This window comes from Chelonia mydas, chromosome 1 (assembly GCF_015237465.2).
Source record: "Chelonia mydas isolate rCheMyd1 chromosome 1, rCheMyd1.pri.v2, whole genome shotgun sequence".
NCBI classification, from domain to species: domain Eukaryota; kingdom Metazoa; phylum Chordata; order Testudines; family Cheloniidae; genus Chelonia; species Chelonia mydas.
Window position 1 is genome coordinate 121,306,049 of NC_057849.1, and position 19,095 is coordinate 121,325,143.

Below are 19,095 nucleotides of genomic sequence, written 5' to 3' on the forward strand. Positions count from 1 at the left end.
TAATTTTAAAACAGAGAATTTGGCATTTAGTATACCAACATCCATGAAGTGGAATTGACAAACTTTTAAAGGGGCCCAAATGCAAAATGTAAACTCTTTTTTTTTTTTTTTTTTTTAAAAGTTGCTTTAGATACTGTCCCTAGGTTTCCTCCCATGTTATGCTGTCTTTAATGTTGTCCTCTCCCTCATTGCTGTGTGAAAGGACCAAATAAATATGAAAACTGACTGTATGAAGAACTGTTGTCAAATGCACAGAGTAAAGTAGAACATTTACAGGATACCTAGGTCTTTCTATGTTGTGCAAAAACACACATGAAAATACGTAGTAACAAAACCCCCAAAACCTCAGCTTTATAAATAGTTTCACTAGGTGTCTTCTGGCATTCATTTTTGGTCACTTTTAATAGTGTGAGTGATTAATACACTGCTTTGGGTAGAAAGAAAAGGAGTACTTGTGGCACCTTAGAGACTAACCAATTTATTTGAGCATGAGCTTTCGTGAGCTACAGCTCACTTCATCCACAGTATGCATCCGATGAAGTGAGCTGTAGCTCACGAAAGCTCATGCTCAAAAAAATTGGTTAGTCTCTAAGGTGCCACAAGTACTCCTTTTCTTTTTGCGAATACAGACTAACACGGCTGTTACTCTGAAACCTGCTTTGGGTAGGACGTTCATATTTACTGGGTACTATTTCTAACTTCAGTCTGTCAGTCAGCAAGACGGTTTTTATTGTATGTGGTGCTGTCTGTCAACTATAGGAGTTGCCAGTTATTTTAAAGAAAAAATTGTTGGAACTTTATAGGTCTAACAATGTGTAGAAAAATCTCCTTGTGTGTACCTGAATCTTTCTGCTTAGACTTTAGTTGCCTTCCTGTGAACTAAGAGTTGAATAGAGCTTTCTGTTTTCAATAACTTTGACATCACAAGTTTCAAATACTGTAAAAGAAGCCCTCTTTATTGCATTCTAGACAGTGCTGTAGATACAGAATCTAGCCACAGTGACTGAAGTGTGAAAATTGATTTCTCCCCCCCCATGTCAATGTAAGTTGCATGGCTTTGTTTAGTGTAATGTTTTCAAATTTTAAAAATGAGATTATCTTCTGATACTTTTCTTAGTGTAGGGCTGAGCTAAAGTCAATAGCCACACTGTTAGATTTACTTTTTGTTCATAATTGGCATTTCAATAATGACAAAACAGTAAAACAGATTGCACTTCAGTTATAAATCCTTAGTTTCAGTCATTTTAATGTTTCCAAATATTGTTTCTGTGTAGCAATTTCTTGTGCATTGGCTCTGTACAGAAACTTGGGGGACTACCTTCTTTTCTGGATCTTCCTGCTAACGTTTTGTAGTTTTACATCCATATTTTCCTAATGCTTGAAGATGTATTTTCTCTCACTTGGTGAGAAGGCCACACAGAAAACAAACTGGAAAAACCAGAAATGTTTTCTGATATTTCAGTTATAAAGAATCTTAGGTTTTACTTGTAAAATTAATACTCAAAAAGGGTGCTAAATTTCAGTGACCCTTTAAAAGTCTGTATTAGCTTCAGATTAAGAGGAGAGATTTGGTGGTCCTGAGTCAAGCTATTGCATAGGTACTTTTTGGCATGCCTACAATGCAGTCACTAAAATCATGTAGTGTGGTACATTAACCACAGAGACGCTGGATTTTATATTTGTCTTAAACTATCCTGTTTTGTATGAGAGGATTCTTGGCTACTTCTGAAATATAGCAGGTTGTTGCTTTGGGCAGAAGATGGTCTGGAACTTGGCGGGGTTAGAAGATGATACAAGAATGTAAATGTATAATGGTTAGGTGGAAACAGCATCTGCACATAACTGTTAAGTTTCTGCATTGTGTAGTGCAGTATTCATCCAGTTTGCTTTTATCAAGGTTCAAACAACATAAGTGTCTTCTTTTTTTTTAAATTGTGTATGTTGCAGGATAACTAATGTATTATGGAGGGATTGTTAGTGTCTCCATACTTAATATTTCATTACATCAAACCGTACTTTAAATACCTTGTGGTAGATGCAAAAAACACATTCTGACCAGAGCCAAAATTACTACATGCTTTATGGTGGTAAGGACTTAACTTTCAGTTAAGTAGAAGACATAGCTAAATGGTTAAAAAGAGAGAAATTGTAGTTTGTGTCTCATCTGAAGCCAGAGTTCTGGCACTGTTGACTTTAGTGAACTGGTAGTGGTTCAGTGACCTCTAAGTGGTACCAAGGTCCCTGTATTCATCTGGATTAACAGAGTCCAGTGCCGAGCATTTATCATTAAAGTGGTTTGCAGCACACTATATTGAGTATTTAATGTCCCCATACCAGTCTGGGTCATCTTCATCTGGTACCAGGATTCTGATACCTTTGACTATTGTAAGCACTTACTTAGACCACTTCAAGCAAAGTGGCATTTGGTCCCCAGGTCTGTCTGTGTTGACAGTCTGGTGCTGAGGATCCAGCACAACTGACTGTCCAGGGCCACTTGCTTGAAGTGGCTTGGTGCACAGATGTCTCTGGTTTCCCCCAGTGTGAAAGATCAAGCATCAGTGACTGGTGAACCACTAGTTTGAGGTTTTGTACTCAAGTGACAATGGGATCCATCTGAGTCAACATACCTAGCTGCCAAAGATATAGCACCATTTGTCAAAGTGGCTCATTGCTACTGGACACAAATACCCTGGTCCTTGGGTTTTCCAACTGTCAGCTGGGTTCAGTGCTGTTGACTGTCTCTGAAATGTCACTTAGTAAAGTAGTGTTATCCCCATCATGACTGTCACCAAGTTCCCTGACTTGCAAACACTGGCTCACTCAGGTGCTGAAGTGCCAGCTCCCTTGATTTTCTGGAACCATCAACTCTGGGCTTAGCAGTCCAATGCTAAGAATTGAGCACTGCAGGATCAGGAAAATCACGTGCTGTGAGATTGTCTGGTGTAAGTGGCTGGTAGTCCCCAGAGCATCTAGATTAAGTCTGGTGCTGAGAACCTGGCAGTGTTGATTGCTGTTCTTATGGGTGGCACCAGAGTCACCTGATCTGTTGGGGACTACTGAGTTGGCACTTAAAAACTGGGTTTCCTGTCCCAGAGTCTTTTTGATATCCGATGCTTAATCTCTGAGTAGTGTTGACACGGGACCGTGTCAACAATAGCTTTCTCCCAGAGCTCTCTGAGCTCCCAGCCAGGGAGGCTCCCCTGGCTCCTCCCCCGCCTTCCCCCCTCTCGCAGACACTCAGCATGCCGCACCAGCAGTGCTCTGGACCACTCCTGGGCAGCTCTGCAGCATCTGCTGCTTTGAGCAGCATGGTAAGGGGGTGGGGCTGCAAGCTCCAGCGGGCAGCGCAGCATCCATACACGCTGCCCTGAGCAGCATGGTAAGGGGGCTGGGCTGGGGCTAGGAGGAGGGGTTGGATAAGGAGCAGGGAGTGGTTGGAGCGGGCGGAGGTTCTGGGGGGGTGGTCAGGGAATGGGGTGGGGTGAGTTGGGTAGACAGTTGCTGCCCCAGAAAGTCCCAGCCGGGGTGTGGCTCAGCTGGGGCAGCCCCCCAGGCCAAGGGGCCCCGACTTGCGGCCCTAGGGAGGGTGCAAGGTGTAGGGCTCAGTGTTATAGAAGGGGGCTGTTGGAGACAGGGCCAGCTCTAGGCACCAGCAAAACAAGCAGGTGCTTGGGGTGGCACATTTCTAGGGACAGCATTCCGGTGCCGGCCATGCCGCCCCTAGAAATGTGCCCCAGCTCACCTCCGCCTGCTCCCCTGAGCGTGCCGCCACCGCTCCGCTTCTCCCTCCCTCCCTCCCTTCCAGGCTTGCTGCATGCCTGTTTTCCGTGGCAACGCTGGGAGGGAGGGAGAGAGAAGCCGAGCGACGGTGTGCTCAGGGGAGGAGGTGGTGGTGGTGGAGCAGAGACGAGCTGGGGGAGGGAGCGGTTCCTCTGCCCTCCCCCCCGTTATTTCCTGTGCCCCCCTCGCTCACCTCCGCTCTCCCCCCGTTACTTCCTGTGCCCCCCTCGCTCACCTCCGCTCTACCTGCTCCCCTAAACGCGCTGCCTCTCCCTCGTCTGAGAGGGAGGGGGGAGAAGTGGAGCAGTGGTGTGTTCAGGGGAGCAGGCTGAGCAGAGGTGAGCTAGGGCGGAGGGTTGCCGGGGGGGGGGGAGAAATGTGGCACACCCAGGGGAGGAGGTGGGGCTGGGGATTTGGGGAAGGGGTTGGGAAGGGGCAGAGCCAGGGCAGGAGGGCACGAAAAAGAAGTGGGGGTGGCCAAAAATTTTTTTGTTTGGGGCAGCAAAAATTCTAAAGCTGGCCCTGGTTGGAGAAGGGGTTTGGTACTAGAGGAGGGGTGCATGGAGCAGCACTGTTTGGGGGACATGGGGCTATGGAAGAGCTGCAGGACCCCGAGTCCTGTCTTGGGGCAGGGGCCGGGGTGTGGCTGGTACCTGCACTGTGCAGCCATCCAGGCAGCCGCTCCAGGGCCCCACACGCAGAGGCTGATCCAGTGCCGCCTTGCTCAGCAGCCGTGGCCGAGCTCCATGCTGCTTCGTGCCCGGCCCAGGGAGCGCGACTGGCTTTGCTGGGCAGGGAGATCAGGCACTGTGTGACTGGGCGCCGCATAGGGACGGGGAGCCAGGCCCCTGGCAGCAGCAGCCTCCTCTGCCCCAGGAGCTGGGCAGGGCCGGCTGGTGCCATGGCTGGGGGCTGCCTTGGGTGAGCCCCCCTCAGTCTCTCCTGCGCCTGTGCTGTGGGGCTGTCTGGCTTCCGCCGCTCAGGGGCGCTCACATCCCACGGTAGGGAGTTGGAAAGGCTACAGTCTGCCCCTGCAGGGAGGTGCCGCCCGACATGCTGGGAGCAACCCCACTGATGAAAGGGCTGCAGGACTCCTGCACCACCAGCAGGCACCTGGGATGGAGAACAGGCCTGGGAAGGGCAGGGGAGCAGGACAGAGCCTGCGGGGGCGGGAGGGGACAGGACATCCCTTAAATCAGCACTTTTTATAGGGAACCGGTGGTTAAGTTTTTTGGCAGCTCATCACTGCCTGCAGCGATAGTCGGCTGAGGCTCTAGGGCCTAGACGTTCCTTTTGTTGGAGGTCCTCCAAATGAAATGAGTAGAACACTTTCTATTTCCAGGCCAGAATTATGAGGTGTATCCAGAACTGCTGCCTTAGGCTCCAGAACCCCTCAATGGGGTTCCCTAACCAAAGTGTCCTTGAATCCTCAGCACTGAATTCTTGAAAACCATTCCCAGACCCAAACTGAAGTTCTTTCTCAGATCTGCTCCACTATCATCTACAGAGGCTGGATTTGCATGCTTCTATTTTTGTGCAATGTACTAAAATCGACATCCCCTAAGCTTCCTGGGAGCAACTTTTTCAAAATAAAAAATTAGCAGTCACTCTTGGGACTACTGGGACTACGCTTCCTTGGTATTGAAAGCCTCTGTTGCAACTCGATTGGGCCTTCTGGTGTCACATCTCTGATCTTTCCGTCCTGGAGCCTGTTCTGCTGCAGTGCCAGGAAGATCTAGGGCTTTCATCCTTCATCTTTTTGTAGCAGATAATCTGTTTCTAGTGCAGATGCCTCAGAAGTGTTTTCAGATCGGTTTAAATTTATCTGACCTTGGACACTCAAGCGACAATGACCACTTAACTTGTAGATCTGATATTTTCAGATGAGATTAAGAATGCCTATTCCTTGGTTCTATAGTACATTAAAATTGCTACATTGGTACTATAATTGGCAAATTGCCGCCTCTTGTGGGACAAATTTAAGTCCTGTTACTGGCTGACTGGCTGCAAGTATCCAAGGTATCCTTTAAGCTGGAAAGTTGGTACCTGACCTTCTCCTACTGTTGGGTCTGAGTGTATTCTTGTCTCTCTCTAGACTCTAGTCCACAGAGAGGTTCCATGACCGTGTAATTAGGTAATGCCTTTATTTATAAAACTAATTACAAAGATACAACAGTTTCCTGATGCTATGTACACCTGAACCACATATGTTTCAGGTCACTGAAAATCCTCATCAGGGAGTTCACTTGTCACCTATTTTACCGTATATTCTGTAATATTTCCAGATGGAGAGACTGGGATTCACGTTGTTTTCCAGTCTTCTTAAGGTTTGTGGACTCTGTAGGAGATGAACACTAAACATAAGAGTTATTGATTTTTGAGAGCTGTTTGTCTAGTCTGTGAGACTTTCCCTGTGTCTAGGAAGATGCTTTGAACAGAGTTCTTGTATACAACAGCACAGATGTGTCTTCAGTTTTGTCTTACCTGTTCTGCATAGGCAGAAAATCCTGACTAGCCTTTATTACGAAGGACAGAGACTCTTCCAGTTCTGCTCCAGGGCCATACAAGTAGTGTTGGCATATTCCCTTTTCTTGGACTGGAATCAAGAACTCCTCTGTTCATTCTGCTTCCATTATTTCAGGAGATCTGTTGGTAGTGGAGCCAAGATATCTCCTGTAGTCCTAATCAGGTCTTGGCAGTCTTGTCTTCAAATGTCCTGGGTCTGATGTTAGTACCACTTTGCAGTTTACTGAGTCTGTGTTTTCAGGTTCTGGTAGGAGTATCCACTGAAGCTTGGATCTTCTCGGTTGACATCCCAACTTCTGCAGAACACTCAAGCATCTCAGCAATCCAGAAGTCTAGGTGATACTATTGAAAAGCAAGAGCTTTTCATAAAACAAACGTCCCTTACTTCTAATGTTGCTGTCTGTTAGATATATCTATATATCTTCCTACTGTGTTTTTCACTGCATGCATCTGATGAAGTGGGCTTTAGCCCATGAAAGCTTATGCTCAAATAAATTTTAGTCTATAAGGTGCCACAAGTACTCCTCGTTCTTTCTACTTTAAACATTAAGAACTGTGGAGTTCTACCAGGCTGCTTTGTTGTGGCTTTAGCTTTCACTCTCATATTTGGGCATCTGTTATTACCTTATAATAGCATAGTTCAAAGACACCATTTAATGTCAATAGTCTGGGGTAGGAAGCCCACTAAATTCTGGCATCCTGGGTAAACAGTAGCCAGGCATGATCCATTGAGAATTGTAGTGGTTACTAGCCCACAGTGATGCATCATGATGGGCTGAGTAGTAAGACCCACTAATTTGGTGGGATAGGCAAAGAATAGGCATGCTGGCACAAGCTGTTTTAGGAAAGTTCAGGTAGCTGTTCAAATCCTTGGTCATCTTGGGAACACTTACCATTTTGAAAGGTTGAGGCCCTGGCTTTTTTTGCTTTTGTACTTACTAATTTTTCACTTTTTTCCCCCTTCCCTATAAGCCCTGTCACTCTTAGAATTTTTACCAAACTGGGAAAACAGCTTCAAATACTGTTAAAGGGCTTCTCAGTAATGGTGAAGGAGGGTGGGGGAACCATAGCACAGCTTTTAAAAAATCTTGTCTAGCCACTGATGGGTAATATAGATGAGAATTGTTCAGCCACAGACTTGCTTGATAACTGAATTCTGACACTTCTCCCAGGGGTGTAGAAACTCTTGCTATGGAATTTCTAGCATACATGGCTAGGTAAAGAATCTTTTTGAGTAAAGATTTCTTTGAGAAATCTATTGGTTGTAGGCTTGTCTTTCTTTCCTAATGTAGCAAAAAGCAGGCTATCAAACTGAACTTGTTAAGCAACTAGGGATAAACTGTAATGAAGGTGGATTTAACCCCTTAGTACCCATTTGTTATGGGAGCTCTGTGCTTAAATCCCTAAGGCTCACTTCTAAGTTAAATCCTGTCTGCCCTTCTGTCTGAAGAGAGCTGCAAAGAAACTGAATTATGTATGAACTTCTGTACTGACTGTCTCAACAGTAGCTGCATTCAGCACAGAAGTTCTTAAAGGAACACTGACCTAAACTTTATTCTGAAAATGACTAACTTCATGCAATTACAAATAACATCTAAGATGACTACAACAGAAAAGTTAACGGGGGAAAAAAATTGCTTTCATTTGCCTCTTGCATTTGACAGTACTTCCTGTACAGTAACTCAGTGTTTCCCCTGTATTTCCTGGCTGTCAGATTCTCTTACTGAAAAGACCCTATGAACAGGGGTGCTGTTAACTCTTCCTAATTTTTAAAAATATCTTAAAAAAAAAATACTAAAAATGTACTTTAGCATAAACTTAATTTTGAAAGTCAATTGAAATAAACCTCAAGTGGACAGTGTCTCTCTCTACAAGTATTTTAACACTCCACCCCCTTCCTTCCCACAAAACACATAAAAGAATTAGGGCACGTCTACACTGGCAGAGTTACAGCACTGTCAGTTACAGTGCCGGTCAGAGCGCTGAAGGAAAACTGCTGTTGTGTGTTCACACTGACAGCTGCCTGCACAATAGTGTGTTCACACTTGCGGCACTTGCAACGCTATTCAGAGCGGTGCACTCTGGGCAGCTGTCCCACAGAACATCTTTCTCTTTTGCCCCTAAGACTTGTGGGAGGGGGGGTGGGGGGAGAGGAGTCATGGGGCATCCTGGGTCCAGTCCCAGTGCCCTGTGGTGCATTGCTTTGCATCCCAGCAATCCCTGTGCTTCAGTCCAGATACGGCACCATCTTGCAATGGCCAGTGTACTGCGCTCCCTGCCCTGCCTCTTTTGGGCTACAGGAATGGATCCCGAACTGCTGACCAGTATGCTGCTCCCTCTGACCAACATGTCATGAGTGGCAGTGAAGTTATTCCTTAAACTACAAAGGCAAGAGGAGTGCAACATTGATCTTGCCACACATAGTAGTTACGACACAAGGTTGCTTGTGGTATTCATGGAGGTGCTGACCACAGTGGAACGCTGCTTTTGGGCTCAGGAAACAAGCACTGAGCGGTAGGATCACATTGTGATGCATGCCTGGGATGGCGAGCAGTGGCTGCAGAACTTTTGGATGAGGAAAGCCACATTCATGGGATTGTGTGCTGAGCTCGCCCCAGCCCTGTGGCACAAGGACATGAGAATGAGAGCCACCCTGTTGCTGGAGAAGCACGTGGTGATTGCACTGTGGAAGCTGGCTACTCCAGACTGCTACCGATTGGTCGCTAACCAGTTCGGAGTAGGAAAGTCGACCGTTGGATTCATGTTGATGGAAGTGTGCAGGGCCATTAATCGCATCCTGCTCTGAAAGACCATGACTGGGCAATGTGCATGACATTGTGGATGGCTTTGCACAAATGGGCTTCCCTAACTTTGGAGGGGCAATAGATAGTACGCACATTCCAATTCTGGCACCAGACCACCTAGCCTCAGAGTACATTAATTGCAAGAGGTATTTCTGAATGGCTGTCCAGGTGCTTGTGGATCACTGTGAGTGTTTCACAGACATTTAATGCAGGTTTGTCCAGAAAGGTGCATGACATGGGCATCTTTCAGAACACTGGCCTGTTCAGGAAGCTGCAAGGAGGGACTTTCTTCCTGGACCAGAAGATCATCACAGGGGAAGTCAAAATGCGCATTGTGATCCTGGGAGACCCCGCCTCCCCCTTAATGCAGTAGCTTATGAAGCCAATTTGATAGCAGCAAGGAGCGGTTCAACAACAAGCTGAGCAAGTGCAGAATGACTGAGTGTGCATTAGACTGTTTAAAAGCCTGCTGGCGATGCCTGTATGGGAAGCTGGACTTGGTCGATGACAATATTCCTATGCTTATAGCTGCATGCTGTACGCTCAATAATATTTGTGAAGGGAAGGCTGAAAGCTTCACTCAGGGCTGGACTGCAGAGGCTCAGCGCATGGAGGTGGAGTTTGAACAGCCAGAGACCAGGGCTATTAGAGGGGCACAGTGTAGGGCCATAAGGATCAGGGATGCCCTGAGGCAGCAATTTTAAGCTGAAAGCCACTAATATTTGTTGCTGTGCTCAGAGGAGGAGGGGTCCTGGGATGGCTACAGATTTGTGTATGTCCAGGGATCATACCCAACCTTCTCCTTTGGAATACAGTGCACCCAGTGCAGTACTTCAGCAGGGCCAAACTGCAGTGGAATGCTGCGGGTAGAGAGCGGAGCCAGGAGGTTGATAACAGTGTGTTGGTCGTGTGGGGGGGGCATATGAGAGAGAGTTTTGCAACAGTGGCTCCAGGGGAGGGCAGGTGTGGAGCTGCTCGGTTTGAAAAACTAGTATCACCTGGACCATGTCCACTTGGCGCTCCATAATGTTTAAGAGCCGCTCCGTGGCTTCTTTCTGGTGTGCCGCATTCTCCTTTCGGTCCCTCTTCTCGCTGTCCCACCACTCCTTCAGCTCCTGTTTCCAAGTGGCTGAGTGCATCATAACCTCACGAAGAAAGTCCTCCTTAATTCTCCTTGGCCACTTTCTAATTTTGCACAGCTTTTCTGCCGCTGATAGGCTGGGCTCCCAAGGTCATCTCTGAAGTTTAAGTGCAATGTTTTACAGAAGCAGTATTGTTTGCAACACAGAACACTGATTCAGGGCTTTAAAACACAGCCAGTACTCACCTGTCAAAAACTGGCTGATGCAGGCAAGCGCACATGAGCCACAAGATGCCCAAAATGGTGAGTAGCCTCAGGATAAAATCACTCTTCCCGAGCCCTGCTGTACACTGGGCACATGGCTCTTGAGTAGAGCCAGCACTGTAGGGAGGGCCTGATAATCATTCCTGTCCCCACACTTTCCACAGGAGGTGATCATTATGGAAGATATCTCGCTGCTAAGCATGAGCAGGGAATCAAGGGAGGGTCTTCTCCAAGCCTGAGGCTTCCCCCCCAGCCCCTATGCAGCTTACCGGTGTGCAGCAATGTTTCCTTGAGATCTCTGAGGGAGATTCCCGTGAAGTGAGGGAGTCTAAGCATGTGGTAGGAGACAAGCCAGCTTTCTCCATCCCTCCTGCCCCCAACAACTCACTTCAGCAATTCCCTAAATCTGATCCACTTACTAGGGGCCTCCTCTCCTGTTTGCGCTTCACCAAGATCTGATTGCTGTGACTGGTTAGGCTCCTCCAGGGTAGAAAAGATCTCCTGACTGCATGCATCTCTGGCCTCAGAGTCATCCTCTGCCTCTGGATCTCCCTCACCCTCTTCATCCAAGATTTCCTCCTCCTGGCTTGCTCCGCTCTTGACTGGCACACGAGCCAATGAAGTGTCCACAGGGGCCTTTGCAGTGGAGGTGGGGTCACTACCAAATATCGCGTCCAGGTCTTTGTAGAACCAGCAATTCGTGGGCGCAGCACCGGAGAGGCGGTTTGCATCCCGCACCTTGTGGTAGGCGTTCCACAGCTCCTTCACTTTGACCCTGCACTGCAGTGTGTCCCGGTCATGGCCCCTTTCTATCATGTATTGTGAAATCTGTCCATAGGCATCATAATTCCTACAGGTGGAATGCAGCTGGGACTGCACAGCTTCCTCTCCCCAAATGCTGATGAGGTCCAGCAGCTTGACATTGCTCCAAGCAGGGGAATTGCCTGGTGCGTGGAGTAGGCTTGGTCACCTGGAAAGATGCGCTGAGACCACTGCACGCATCACCGAGCAAACGGGAAGGGGACTTTCAAAATTCTAAAGGAATGTACAGGGTGGGGATGACTGTTGGTCACCTGAGGGCAGGGCAGTATTGTTCAAACCGATGACCAGAGAGGTGAGAGCAGGTATTGTGGGACACCTCCCAGAGGCCAATCGCAGCACTGTAATCACCACCACATCTATACTGGCACCACAGCGCTGTAGCCCCGGCGCAGAACCTCTATGCCTCTCAGCGGGGTGGTCTTTTTTAAGAGCGCTACAACTGTGCAGTTTCTGCGCACTAAGTGGCTTGGCAGTGTGTATGCCTCGGGAGTTACAGCACAGAAAGCTGCTTTACTGTGCAGAAACTTGTCAGTGTAGATAGGGCCTTACTTCTCAGCATGCATACGTTTGACCTCACTAGTGCTGTTGCCCTCCAGACTGTCTTCAGTGAATGAGAGCACCAAGGGAATTTTTTGAGGAAAATTTAGCAAAGTTTAAAAGCACTTCTGTGCAACTTCCACCCTAGTTTCAGCTAACTTGGTCTACAGTTTTTGCTTTGCAATTTTCCTATAAAGGAAATTGACAAACTTCAGTGACACAATAAAATCAAGGAAGTTAATTTGTGTTGCAACAATGCTGCTTTTGCATTTAACAATGCTCTCTCTCTCTGGCATGTGAAATGTTAAGCACAATTAAGGACTCAATTCAGGAAGTCACAAGCTGACTGTTCATTCAGTCTTAAGGCACATGGAAGGACACCTGATTATCAGTAAGTGATTCAGGAACACTTGTTTCCACTAAATCACTGTCACTTGAGATTGAACTACAAATTAGATTAAGCTTTGTTGAATGACACTTTTTTCTTAACCTGTGTAAAACTAGAAAACTAATTCTATTGAAATGTGGTATGTCTACACGACTTCCTAAAGACTTCTGAACCTGCATTATTTTGAAGTCTTTATAGATTAAAAAAAAGACAAGCATATTTATGCTAAACACTGGAAGTCATAACTTCCTTAAACTTCCATCTTCCCCTTTCTTGGAGAAGTCGTCTCCTTTTTGTTTCCGCACTCTGTTTAAGCAGTAACAGTTTATCCCAAGACTATCCAAATTATTCCCTTGAAGTCTTCTACTAAATGCTCGCAATAAATGTGTGTGTGTAGGTTCTCTGAATGCCTTCTGTGAGACCTGCCACTGCGCTCTAGTCCATTTAAGTTCAAATCACAATAACATTTGTACCATTGCTGTCCAAAACAACTGTAAGAAAGGCCTTGAAACAGCACCACAGAGTGTAGTTCATTGTGTCCCCCTGGCTCTGTACCACGCCTTTCTTGAAAGTCTCTGGAATGGTCACAGGTACTCCCCTGCTTTTCTCTGCTCGGCTTCCAGTTGTGGAGTAGTCTGGAGTGTTGTGCGTTTGGGGAAAGAGTCCTGAAATTTGGTCTCTAATCATAATTGTTTGTTCTTTACTGATGAAAGTGTTTCCTAATACTTATTTAGACATTACCACATCATATATGTTTGAGTTCAGCTGGGTTTGGGCCGCATTATTCTAGATGCTGTACAGACATAGAAACCAGTCTATGCCACAAAGAGCTTGCAGTAGTCTGAAAGCTAAGCTCATCTCCTTGTTACTGGGCTGGCTGTCTTAAGGCCTGCCAGCACAATTTAAGGAGACTGGCCAACTTGAATTTAGAAGGAAAAGGGAACAAAACTTTAGAAAGAACACTCTTCAGTGGCTGCATGTAGCACTCCATCAGACTAACTTTCTTTCTCTCTCTAGCTATCTACCATGTAAACAATACATTTTTCTTGAAAAGATTATTCAGCTTCCTTCCTGAAGTCTTTAGTTTCAACATCTATTTTGGATAAATCTCTCCTAGGATTTTCAGAGTGAGGAAGGATATTCTGGCAAGAGGCATTTCTGGATCTCGGTTCACTTGTGTCTATTCCATTTTTCTTGCATTGTCTATGTAACCTTCTAAAATTGCATAGAGGGAAGTTATTCTTATTGAAAAATGGGACATACTACTCAAATCTGACTATATAGAAGTTGCTCTCCTACTAGCTTTTAGAGTTACTAATGGCTTGGCAAATGCTCCAAAGCTATCAGGTTGACACAGGATATAGTAGGGAGTTGAATTTCAGGCTTTGGAAGTGACCTCTCATGTAAGAATGTCCTACACTTCCAAGTGTTCAACTACTGTAAGATGCTATTTTAACACATATACATGAGGGCAGAATGGAACCTGCTGTAACACTTAAACTTTCTTTACTCTTTTATGTAGCAAGAAGTGTGTAACATCAATTATTTTGCAGTATAGCATTTGTTTCTCTACTGTTAAGTTCTCTTTCAAACAATAAATTGTAGTTGGCTGACAATTAGTCATTCTCTTCATTAAAACAGGACTCTTCATCCAGTTAACTTTTTTTTTTTTAAAGGTGGCCCTCCTGAACAAGAGAGTAATACTGGGAGACAGAGGCTATAAAGCTGACTTTGCTAGCCCAGCCAATGTTTGTCTACAGTCTTAATTTTAAAAAAAATGCACATTTTCCGTTAGCTGTAGAGTATACAGTATAGAGTAACCGTTTCCTGCCTTGTGACATTGTAGGCTAGAGAGGGATAACTTTTTAACAAATGCAACATACGCTGATCAAAATATTGCCCTAAGGTTCCTTTGGGCCAGGGATCAGGTAGAGAGCTGGTGGAAGAAAAGACAAAAGCTGAAAAGCATGAAGACCCATGAGATGTGGGTATGCTGACCAATATCTGATTTTCTATTTCAGTAGCACCTAGGGTACATTATACAGCGTGCAAACTACTCTATAAAAACATTGGCAATGGGATTGTGCACTCTTTATAAGATGAACCATGGACCAGGCAGAGAAAGGGAGGGAGAAGGAAAAGATTGCCATGACATTGAATAGCCGAAGCACTGAAGCATGTTTTTCCCCAAGAGCATACAGGAAATCTGTAGCAGTATGAGAAATTGAATCAAGATCTTTTAATGAAGGCACTGGCAGACCATCCGTCTTTGTCTCCCATCACCTTGACAAAATCCCAGACAAAAGTCTCTTCTGAAGATAAGTGTCCTGGCCAGTTCCTTGACCCTCAGTCTCTGTTTGAATTTAGTTTGTTCCGGTTTCTCCACTTGTTCTTAATGCTAGCTATTGCTTTTGTCACTTGTAAAACTTGTTATGTTTTTTTTTCCTAGGTTGATCCCAAAGACTACACATTTTCTGGACTTAAGGAGGAAACTGTGGGCCGTTTACCTGGGAAAGTTGCAGGGCAACAATTTGTCATTCAGGACTGTGAGAACTGTAATATCTACATCTTTGACCATTCTGCCACAATCACAATTGATGATTGTACAAGCTGCCGAATCTTTCTAGGACCCGTAAAAGGCAGTGTGTTTTTCCGTGACTGCAAAGATTGTAAATGTGTAGTGGCATGCCAACAATTTCGTACCCGGGACTGCAGAAAGTTGGAAGTATTCTTGTGCTGTGCCACCCAACCCATTATTGAGTCATCCACAGGTATGAAATTTGGCTGTTTCCAGTACTACTATCCAGAGCTGGCTTTACAATTCAAAGATGCTGGACTGAGTATCTTCAATAACACATGGAGCAACATCCATGACTTTACACCTGTGTCGGGAGAAAACAATTGGAGTCTTCTACCTGAAGATGCCCTTGTTCAGGATTATGTCCCCTTACCTACATCTGAGGAACTAAAAGTAATCAGAATTTCTACAGATACCACAAAGAGCATAATTCCAATAACCCAGGGTGGGAGGCAGAAGAGCAGTGAAGAATCGTGTCTGGCAGTTTTCTTTGCTGGAGACTACACAACTGCAAATGCTAGAAAGTTAATTGATGAGGTAAGACACATTTTTCTATTTCTAGCTTCTTGACTTTCCAATTTCATATCTTTCGGAATAAATTGCAAATTCTCATAGCTTACTGAAGTGAAGATACTGAAGTTCAAACTGGCTTGCTTCTGGATGTCTACTAGAATACTTTTCAGTATGTAGTTTTGGTGTGTTTGGAAAAAAATGTGAAACTGTTATCCCCAAACTTGTTTTTCATGACGCATTTTCTTGCACTGATTTGGTTATTTATAATGTACCCATAACTGCCATCAGAACATGAGCTCAGAATGTTCAGTCTTATTCTGATACCTATCAAACTTGAGGGATACATGGGAACATCAAAAGTTACTTTTAGAGTGACATTTTACATGCACAAGTAATTTATTTTTACTTGGGTAAGACTCCAGTTGGAAGCTAATGGAAGCTTTCTTGGAAGTGTGGATACAATATCTTCAGATAACTTCTCTGCATGGAGAAGTTTTTCCATTTTAGGGCTAAAACCATAAACTTGTGGATGGCTTTAAAAAACAATCTTGACTAGTAGATAAAAGCCAGATGCTGCATTTGTGGGTTAGAGAGGAGCCTGATCCAGGTTTGGTGTCTATTGCAGCTAAAGAAAAGCTAATACTGTTCAACACCTTTGCAAGTTGGGCAATTAGCTTCAGTAGTATTTGTAGGTGTTCAGCACATGTACATTTTTAATTTGAAACTACTAAAAAAAACTTTAGTTTCAGGTAGGGGAATAGAACAGAAGCAAAGATTGGATGAATGGAATGAAAAGATAAGTAAAACTGAATCTTCAAGTATGGTGAAGAAAGTACTTTTCCCTTTGCGAACTAGGGAAGAAGAGAATAAATTGAGAAGGTTGTCTTGTGGTTTAATAGTCAGAGGGGAAAATTATGTATTATACTCCCATGTAATTTATTTGGTCTTCTGCTTTCAGAAAAGCCAAACATCAGTCCTCACTATATATCAGTGATGTTAAGAGCTGTTTTTAATATGGATACCTTGTTTGTTACCAGATGACTGGCAAAGGCTTTTTGTTGGTTCAGACTAAGGAAGTTTCAATGAAAGCAGAGGATGCTCAAAGAGTGTTCCAGCAGAGTGCATCTGACTTCATTCCTTTGCTTGAAAAAGGTAAGTAGTCTTAAAATATCACTTTTAAGTGATACCCCCCAACACATACAACTCAGTTTCTAGTCCATCTTAGTGTATTCCCTCTGGCTGTAGATAATCCTTCAAAAGAAGGGGGAAAATAGCTTGAGCCGCAGGAGCAGTACAATCACTGAAATCAATGGAAGGTCTTTCTGTTTTCTTCAGTAGGCTTTGGATCAGGCCCTGAATGAAGTGGTGAATTCCTTCCTGATCCCTCCAGGCAATGCTCCAAAGCTGATCTAACCCATGCTTAGTGTGGCTGTCTCCTAGTGAAAGGACCACATGGGTCTTAGGTCTTAGGCGATGGCAACCTGAACATCTAACGGACTTGGTTCTCTTAGCTTAGGAAATAAATTCATGCTTTTAGATCCAGATCTTGCATGTTCAGTCCCTGCTTCTGGCAAACCACAAAGGTGTTGTATTAACTCTGTAATTCACAAAGAAAAAGGCTAGAACTTGGCATGGCAGACCAAAATAGAATCACAGTTTGTCATTCGCCATGATGATTCACTACTGTTGAAGACCACTGGCTTCAAAGTTAGCGTTCATACTTAGTAAGTGGTGAAGTAGTCCTTTTTGTATACATTTGGAGAAATCAGATACAGCCATAGTGAGCAGTTAAGCATAAATGTTAGTCTTCATAATGCTTAGCATACAAACAGCTTTGTTTTCTGCAAATAGAGAATTGCAAAAGCTGTCATGCTCACGTGGCAGCTCAAGCCTGCTGGAGGCCTATCTTGCAGAGAATTGAGAGAGAACCTTGCTTCAGGATGAAACCTGAATGGTGCATGAGGGCCAGTTGATACTAGGCATGTGTCCAATCTTGTGATCCAGGCAAAAATTTCTGAAGGAATTAGGTCCTAATCCGAATGAACTTTGAGCCATCTCACAGCTATCCATCAGTCAGTACTGTGACTCTTAGTCACACTATAAGACTTTTCCTTCATTTTACGACCAACTGCTTTTCAAGAAATTCAACTGGAAATCTGCATTGTTCAGCTGTTTTTCAAACATGGAATTGCAGATGTTTTCCTTTGTACACATTTTTCCCCCCCAGACAACTTTTGTATTTTCACAGCTCCATTAACCATAGCTTTAATCCTTATCCTGAAGGATGGTGGCTGCAATAGGAACTCTGAGGCTTTATGTGAACAAAACTCAGGGCGCTGTAAGGGATAAAGAAAACAGCAAATCTCTAATCTTCCATTTAAGATAGAAATCTAAAAAAACATTATTAGAGGTGAAACTCTCTCTTTGTAGGCCCTGTTGTTGCTTTGGAGTTTAATGGAGATGATGCCGTGGAAGGATGTCGAAGCATTATAAATGATGTCTTCAGTGGAACCAAGGTGAGCTATGTTTTTCTCTTGAGGAAATAAGTATGACCAGAATCTGCCTGAAAAATTTCATGATCTAGAAACCTTATTTTTCATTTCCTAAGATTTTGTCAGCCAGCAAGACCTGAAAACATGAGTCTTAATTTTTTGAAACTCACATAGAATTTAATTTACTCCAAAGAAAAGTACTCACCAGCGGGAAGTAGGAAACTTTCCCTGCTGAGTGAAAAGGGGATGCTAAATCATCAATTTCTGAAGAACTTAAGCTTTCCATTTAAAATGTGTGGATGCAAAAATCTTACCTAATGTACAGTAAGGCAGGGCTGTGTTCTGGGACTTATAAAGTAGACCACGCTGGAGCAATCTGCTCTTAATTCTTGGCAGAGAAGTAGGATGAGACTATGTTGTTTCACTGAAGAGTGATCAGTAGATATCTTTCAAGGTTCTACTGTAATTGCAAAATGGTCATGGTGATGATCTAAAGATGTACCAATTTTTTTCCCTGTAACCTAAACGTCCTCATAGTTTAGCTTTCTCACACCATATTTTTCAGATGGCTTTCTCTTCATTTGTTCTAATAACGCTTTCCCTGGGATAGCGTTTGTAATTTGTCTAAGTTCTTTAATACATGAGCATTTCAAAGCAGATACATCATATGATGCAGCAAGAAACTGGATAATGCCCCAATAATCTTTCATCTGTTTGCTTAGCTTTTTATAGACCTTGTTGTGGCATACATTAAGCTAAGGGTATGTCTACGCTGCAAACCTAAGTCAGCCTATGTTAGGCTGACTTACAACCACTGCAGTAATTACGTATCCATGTCCACACTACCCTCCTTGTGTCAGTGTTGTGCAGCCTCACAAGGAGTGCTTCCACCGAACTAATACGGGCAGTGTGGGGAGCTGAGAGCCTCAGCTGCTGCCCCACGGGTTCCTGGACTCCTGGTGGGCTGCCCCGTCCCCATTCCCCACCAGGAACTGGGGGAAGCCACCCGGGGCTTTCCTGCCTGGGGAGTGGGGTCTGGCTGCCCTGGCTTCTTGGGGGGGGGGGGCCCCCTGCTTGGCTCCCAGCCTGGGGGCAGGAGAAGCAGGGGGGAAGCTGCTGGGGCTTCTTGCCCCAGCTGGGAGCGGGGTCCAACTCTCCAGGGAGCTGTGGGCACCTGGGCTCTAGCCTCCCAGATTTCTTGTCAATTTCAGGACAGGAGCCATGAAACTGACAAGATAGCCAAAGTTGGATGCAAGGGATGCAGTGTTTACACAGACACTGTGATACCTCTTGTGGAGGTGGAGTAGTTA

The 19,095-nt window shown here is 44.8% G+C and overlaps 2 protein-coding genes across 2 annotated transcripts in view; both read left to right on the forward strand.

Moving 5' to 3' along the window:
- Positions 1–19,095, forward strand: part of RP2 (RP2 activator of ARL3 GTPase) — a 29,058-nt gene that overhangs the window by 3,524 nt on the left and 6,439 nt on the right. The window contains exons 2-4 of the mRNA XM_037899003.2: positions 14,652–15,317; positions 16,331–16,445; positions 17,724–17,809. Coding sequence (XP_037754931.1) covers positions 14,652–15,317; positions 16,331–16,445; positions 17,724–17,809 — 867 coding nt within the window. The remainder of the gene's footprint in view (positions 1–14,651; positions 15,318–16,330; positions 16,446–17,723; positions 17,810–19,095) is intronic.
- Positions 17,791–19,095, forward strand: part of JADE3 (jade family PHD finger 3) — a 105,832-nt gene continuing 104,527 nt past the window's right edge. Inside the window, exon 1 of the mRNA XM_043537713.1 lies at positions 17,791–17,809. The gene's annotated coding sequence lies outside the window, so the exon portion shown is untranslated. The remainder of the gene's footprint in view (positions 17,810–19,095) is intronic.